This window comes from Borostomias antarcticus, assembly GCF_949987555.1.
Source record: "Borostomias antarcticus genome assembly, chromosome: 14".
In the NCBI taxonomy this organism is placed as follows: Eukaryota; Metazoa; Chordata; class Actinopteri; order Stomiiformes; family Stomiidae; genus Borostomias; species Borostomias antarcticus.
The window spans coordinates 25,888,916-25,896,284 of NC_140247.1; the positions used below are offsets into that span (position 1 = coordinate 25,888,916).

A 7,369-nucleotide genomic window follows, 5' to 3' on the forward strand; every position below is an offset into this window, starting at 1 on the left:
ATTGTTTTGTTTTAATATCCTTGTTTTGTTTTAATATGCATGACTTATATATTACTTTGTATGTTTTTGCATTTGCACATTTTCTATGTTTTAAATATGTTCTTTTTATACATTGTGTGCCATTTATGCACATTTTCTATGTTTTAAATGTTTTTTTAGACATTGCATGACACTTATATACAGTACTGCACGTTCGTTGGGTTGGTTTCTAATTAGAAAAAAAATATTAATCTTACATTTAAAATAAGATTAAATAATATTTGTGTAATGAAAGGGTGTTTTGTGGGTTCTGTCATCCACCGCTCACAAGCTCCAGTCAACATAGGGATGATTGCACATAGGGATGATTGCACATAGGGATGATTGCACATAGGGATGATTGCACATAGGGATGATTGCTAAGGTTGATCTCTTAAAACGGGGGATACCAGAAATCTCACCCCCTGCTTCCAGTACCAGTAGGCAGGACGCGCATGCACAGCCGTCACATGTCCTGCAGACAGACGTCACCCCCCATTCCTCTCTGAGTGACGCCACCCCCCCTTCCTCTCTGGAGCGACGTCACCCCCCATTCCTCTCTGGAGTGACGCCACCCCCCATTCTTCTCAGGAGTGACGCCACCCCCCATTCCTCTCAGGAGTGACGCCACCCCCCATTCCTCTCAGGAGTGACGCCACCCCCCATTCCTCTCTGGAGTGACGTCACCCCCCATTCCTCTCTGGAGTGACGTCACCCCTCATTCCTCTCTGGAGTGGTGACATCATGACACTGACTGACCTGTGACCTGCAGGAATCCTACAAACATCCTCAGCAACATCACAACCTTTAACTGAGCTGCATGACAATATATGGTAATTCACACTGAACCCAATAAACACACACGCTGTGTAGACGTCTGGTGAAAATGTATTTGGGACTTTGACAGAACAGACATGTTTCTTATAGCAAGATAGATAAGCCTTCAGTGAAGAGCAGTCCTTCGGCTGTAGTAGTGCCTATTACTATACAGTAGGTCCTCTGATCAATGTACATCGACAATAGTTATAACAGTTCATCAACTCAGGTCCCACTGAGACTGGGGTCTGCTTTCCCTCAGATCTTTACTGGCAGAGGGGAAGGAATCAGACCAGATTTATGGAATTATACCAGATTTATGGAATTATACCAGATGTATTCTCTGTATTTATCTGCAACAATTTATTTTTTTAAATCTTGAATGTGGCCCAGTCAGTCGTGGGACCTGAGTTGTTGACTAGTGAGTTGTTGACTAGTGAGTTGTTGACTAGTGACGAGTGCAGACTCGTTGGAGCCTCTCTGTTTGGTATTTGGCTCCATGCTTTTGGAGCAGTAGAGCGATGTGGCAGGAAGAGCTGTGGTCAAACAGCGATTAAACTAGAGGTCCTCTTCTTGATCTCCTCCACTAGTTCGGCTCTCGACACGTCAACCTGTGGAACAGGCCAGAGATGGTTAGTGGCGTTCGCCATCTTTAAGTCAAGCATTCAGCAGCTCAGTTGAGCCTGGTTTCTCTAATCACAGTTGTAAGTAAGTAAGTAAGTTTTATTTATATAGCGCCTTTCACAGCACGAATGCACAAAGCGCTTTACAGTACAAATAACACATAAAAAAGGAAGAAAGAGCGACATACAAAATGCAATACATACAAAATACAAGGCAAAAGTGCAGTTGGGTGTGTTGCCCCACTTAACCCCACTTAACCTAAGAGCCTGAAAATTATGTTTTCATAGTGTGGCGTGAATAGTGGTGAATAGTGATTAATAGTGATTAATAGAATAATGTCATAGTGTGGTGGGCGGCCAAGAGGCTGTCATGGAGGCGACCGCGACGCAAACCTCTCTCCCTCCCAGGACGCAAACCTCCCTCCCTCCCGGGACGCAAACCTCTCTCTCCCCCTCCCAGGACGCAAACCTCTCTCCCTCCCGGGACGCAAACCTCTCTCCCTCCCGGGACGCAAACCTCTCCCCCTCCCGGGACGCAAACCTCCCTCCCTCCCGGGACGCAAACCTCTCTCTCCCCCTCCCAGGACGCAAACCTCTCCCCCTCCCAGAACGCAAACCTCCCTCCCTCCCGGGACGCAAACCTCTCTCTCCCTCCCGGGACGCAAACCTCTCTCCCTCCCGGGACGCAAACCTCTCTCCCTCCCGGGACGCAAACCTCTCTCCCTCCCAGGACGCAAACCTCTCTCCCTCCCAGGACGTCAGTAGCCTCGTGAGACCATCCTGATCTCACAAGCTCACTTTCAGTTTTTCTCTGCAGATCAGTCTGGACTTCCCCCCATCTCAAACGATTACTGTAGGCGGAGTTCCTGCCTTGACAGATTAACTCCTTCAGCCAATCAGCGTAATGAAACGTTTGCCAAATCCAGTCGGAAGACTGGCGAAAACATCTTTTCCTCCGAGAAACTCTGCATAGCCTTCTCTTGTTTTCGTTCAATTGTTATTATTGAGTCTATTTCTGCAATACTGCACTTATGACTGTTTGTTCTACTAATGTTAATATCAGTAGGCTACTGCTCGTGGCTTTGGGAGACTTTAGTCACGGGAACCTGATTGGCCTGGTCAACAACATCATTTTGAGAATAAATCATTTGAGATGGTGGGGGGGGGGGTGAGTCCAGACTGATATGCAGAGTGAAACCGGGTGTGAGCTCGCTAGATCAAGATGGTCTCACGAGGCTAGGATTTCAGCACCTTGGACAGCGAGGGCGGGGAGTACAGGGCGTCGACCAGCCATTCCTTCACCCAAGGAAACCCTCCCACCCAGCTGCGGCCAATCGTCTCAACAAACCTGACTTGGAGAAACTCCAGCTGAAGCCACTCAACTAATGAGAAGAATCTCCTCAAACCCCAGTCAGCAGATCAGACCCTGGGTAGGGACTCGGTGAGTAGGCCATCTTGTTTCTTGTGTGTTTGCGCACCACCAGGTTTGAGCACCAGAGGCCGACCCACGACACGACGCAGCCCAGCTGGCGGACCCTGTCCTGGCATACCGCCTCCTCATTTCTGTTGCAAATTTCTTGCTCTTTTTGTGGAATAAATGCGCTTTTGCGCTGACTACCTCAGTGCCTCGGCCTGAGTTGCTGTACACCACACCTACTTTTACGAGGGGTCTCGCAATAGGTCGAGGGCGGACGGGCGGGCTGCTGCTGGTTTCCTACTGGTTGAACTGGGAGGCCCTGGCTTTATTGTCCACTATCGATAGCTAAGTGATACTGATTACAGATACGGATGTGCGAGCGCCTGGGAACAGACGTGTGTGTGTGTGTGTGTGTGAGAGAGACTGGCAGTTTGAGTGTGTGTCTCACCTCATCACGGCTGGCGACGGTACGGAGCTTCACCACCCCGTCTTTCAGCTCCTGCTCTCCTAAGATGGCCACCAGGGGGATGCCCGAGTCCTCACAGTGCTGCAGCTGGCTCAGCAGCTTCGGGTTCTTCTTGTACATCACCTCCGCCTGACCCAACACACACACGCACGCGCACACACACACACACACACACACACACACACAGGTTCGCTGCATTGTTTTTCAAATTATCTGAGAGAATACACAGCAGTTTGCTACTTCCGTCACATGCACAACACTCTCTCTCACACCAAGGTTATTATAGTTAACGAAAACTAACTAAAAAACGAAAACTAGGTGTGAAAAAACATTTTAGTTAACTGAAATAAAAATAAAAACTAGACTTTACTAAAAAACGATAACTAACTAAAACTGTATTGTGTGTTTAAACAACTAACTAAAATTATTGAGAAAATGTCCTTAGTTCTAGTCTTTTTAATTTCATACATAAGCCTAGTATTTTGGGTGGATATGAAATCTATCCTCCATGTTCTTTAGCTGTGTCCCTGCGCAGGAGTAACCTGACGTGCGCCAGATGGTTTGTTTCACACGGAGTGAAACAACGTGAGCTCACGAGATCAGGATGGTCTTACAAGGCTAGCACAGAAGAATAAAAAACAAACTAATACTGAAACTAATAAAAACGAAACTAAAACTAAGCATTTTCAAAAAATAAAAACTAAACTAAACTAGCAAACCTGCTTTAAAACTAATCAAAACTAAACTGAAATTGAAAACAAAAAGTTAAAACGATATAAAAATAAAAACTAATGAAAAAAGCAAAACTATTATAACCTTGTCTCTCACACACACACACACACACACACACACACACACACACACACACACACACACACACACACACACACACACACACACCTTGATGCCTGCGTTCCAGAGCTCTGCGGTGAGTTTGAGTCTCTCCTCCAGCAGGTTCTTCTGTGCCGAGGCCACCATCACCTGGGTCTCTGTGGTCCTCACCTTCTCTGCTGACGTCTGGGGAGAAATGACACGTCGCATTCTGAACAAACCGGTCATCTTGCGTTCTTCAGGAACACCTCTGGGTTTTGTGGATTCATATTTAATTGTACAGCAGCTAAGGAATACCGGCAGGACGCACAGAATAAGCTAAAAGACATGAAAGGCATCAGTTACCTTCAGACAAGCTCTGAAGAGACAAAATATACCTCTGCTGATGTTCCAATGCCAGCCTCCCCTCCTTCACCAGCTACCTCTCTCCCTCCCTTCCCCCCTCTCCCCCCCCCCCCCCCCTCTCTTCCCCCCCTCTCTCCCTCCCTCCCTCTCCCTCCCTTCCCCCCCTCTCTCCCCCCCCCTCGCTCCCCCCCCCCCCCCCCCCCTCCCTCCCTCCCTTCCCCCCCTCTCTCCCTCCCTCCCTCCCTCCCTTACCCCCCGCTCTCCCTCTCTCCCTCCCTCCCTCCCTCCCTCCCTCCCTCCATACCTCCGCCTTCTGCTCCAGGATGGAGAACACCCTCTCAATGCCGATGCTCACGCCCACGCACGGCACCTTCCGGCCCTTGGGGTCGAACATGCCCACCAGGCCGTCGTAGCGTCCGCCTCCTGCCACGCTGCCCACGCTCGTGCCCCCCTCCTCGGCGGCGGCGCCGTTCCGCTCGGCAGGGGCCGGCGCCGCTCCGGCCTGGGTCAGGACGGCCTCGTAGATCACCCCCGTGTAGTAGTCCAGCCCGCGGGCCAGGCTCAGGTCAAACACCACCTGGACGGAGGAGGGAGAGGGAGAGGGAGACGTAGGTGAGACGAGTACAGGGGAAGGAGGAGGGAGTGTGTTACACCGAGGAAGAAAGAGAGGAGGCATGGGGGGGAGAGTCGGAGGGCAGAGGAAGGAGAGAACAGAGGGATGGTGGGGAGGGAGAGAGAATAGGTGTGCGCGAGTGAGAGGTAAACACACACACACCCCCGAGTGAGAGGTAAACACACACACACCCCCGAGTGAGAGGTAAACACACACACACCCCCTGTTTGAAGTGACCGGAGCCTTTCTGCTTCCTCCCGACCGCCAGTGTTGATTAGATTAGATTAGATTACTTGATTAGATTAGATTACACCTGATTGTCCACATTGTGGAAATGTTGTTTTGTTCCGGTCTGCTAAACAAGCAATGAATATACATGTATAAAAAACAATTCTGGGAAAGTCACCTCTCATCTCTCCTACACTTCTCTCACAATGATTACCTCTCATCTCTCCCGCACTTCTCTCACAATGATTACCACTTAAGGGCTGATGATGTCATCAGGCTCACCGTCCCACAAGCCCACACTCTGTTGCAGGAAACGCTTTACAAAATACACTCACTGCGCTCGTATCACTCGCTACTGTCAAACAGAAACTTGACCAGATCTTTACAACACGCCCTCACTGCGCTCGTATCGCTCGCTACTGTCAAACAGAAACCTATCGCTCGCTACTGTCAAACAGAAACCTATCGCTCGCTACTGTCAAACAGAAACCTCAACAGATCATTGACTGCTGTTCCTGTTGATTGCCAGCCCCCCCCCCCCCACATTGTTTTTATGTGTTTATCCATCTTTGTTGTTTATCTGTTGTCTCTGTTGTTCTCATGTATTGTCTGTATTGTTCTGTGTTGACCACACAGACAGTCACATGGAATGAGCAGTCACCTTACTGACCCCGACTCCCCTCACATTTACATCACAGTCGTTGTGCGAAAGTGCACGAGCGGTCCGAGTGTACTGAAATATCCCCTGACCTTGTCTGTGACCTGGAACAGCTGCAGGTAGCTGAAGAGCTGCTTCATGTCCGTGAGGCCGGCCACCGCCTGCTTGCTCTGGGACATCTTAGCGTCCTGCAGCAGGCGCTCCGCCAGGTCCTGCCCCCCTAGGAACACACGCACCAATCACAGCCAGGGTCAGGGGTCAAAACAGATACCGAGCCCCAAGTCTGCCCTGTACCCTGATCCCCCATTTTGCATCGGGTGGATAGGATACAACATCTGGTCTATCCACTCACTATCAGGCTTTCTACTGTGTAACATTTGTGTCAAGGACCGAGGTTCATCTGGGCATGAAAAGCTGTTTGGGGGGGGGGGTGCACAGGTATATGCATGGTGACAGGTAAAGCTGTTTGGGGGGGGGGGGGGGGGGGCACAGGTATATGCATGGTGACAGGTAAAGCTGTGTGGGGGGGGGGGGGGGGGCACAGGTATATGCATGATGACAGGTAAAGCTGTTTGGGGGGGGTATATGCATGATGACAGGTAAAGCTGTTTGGGGGGGGGGGGGTGTGCAGGTATATGCATGATGACAGGTAAAGCTGTTTGGGGGGGGTATATGCATGATGACAGGTAAAGCTGTTTGGGGGGGGGGGGTGTGTGCAGGTATATGCATGATGACAGATGGGCGGACGCCCCTCTCTCTTACCCTGCAGGCTGACGTACTCCCCGATCTGGTCAGCAGCCTCCTCTGACAGACCTTTCTCCTTCACCATCTCACTCCTCACATCCTCCCACGCCATCTGAGAGAGGGAGAGAGAGAGAGGGAGGGAGGGAGAGAGAGAGAGAGAGAGAGGGAGGGAGGGAGAGAGAGGGAGGGAGGGAGAGAGGGAGGGAGGGAGGGAGGGAGAGAGAGAGGGAGGGAGAGAGGGAGGGAGGGAGAGAGGGAGAGGGAGAGAGAGAGGGAGAGAGAGAGAGAGAGAGAGAGGGAGGGAGAGAGAGAGGGAGAGAGAGAGGGAGAGAGGGAGAGAGAGGGAGAGAAGGAGAGAGAGAGAGAGAGAGGGAGAGAGAGAGAGAGAGAGAAGGAGAGAGGGAGAGAGAGGGAGAGAGGGAGGGAGAGAGAGAGAGGGAGGGAGAGAGGGAGGGAGGGAGAGAGAGAGGGAGGGAGAGAGAGAGGGAGAGAGAGAGAATGAGAGAGAGAGAGGGAGAGAGAGAGCGAGAGAGTCGTTTTGTCGTTTTGTTTACATTTCAAGCAGTATTCCACAGATGCCCATGTGAGCGCGCTCCCCTGTTGTTCCTGA

At 50.6% G+C, this 7,369-nt stretch overlaps 1 protein-coding gene across 2 annotated transcripts in view; it reads right to left on the minus strand.

Moving 5' to 3' along the window:
* Nucleotides 1-942: 942 nt before the first annotated feature.
* Nucleotides 943-7,369, minus strand: part of hars (histidyl-tRNA synthetase) — a 10,995-nt gene continuing 4,568 nt past the window's right edge. For both annotated transcript variants that reach the window (XM_084448366.1, XM_084448367.1), the window contains 6 exons: nucleotides 6,778-6,871; nucleotides 6,108-6,235; nucleotides 4,821-5,093; nucleotides 4,241-4,357; nucleotides 3,323-3,469; nucleotides 943-1,445 (listed from right to left, as the gene is read on the minus strand). In XM_084448366.1, coding sequence (XP_084304492.1) covers nucleotides 1,377-1,445; nucleotides 3,323-3,469; nucleotides 4,241-4,357; nucleotides 4,821-5,093; nucleotides 6,108-6,235; nucleotides 6,778-6,871 — 828 coding nt within the window. In that variant the 3' untranslated portion in view covers nucleotides 943-1,376. The remainder of the gene's footprint in view (nucleotides 1,446-3,322; nucleotides 3,470-4,240; nucleotides 4,358-4,820; nucleotides 5,094-6,107; nucleotides 6,236-6,777; nucleotides 6,872-7,369) is intronic.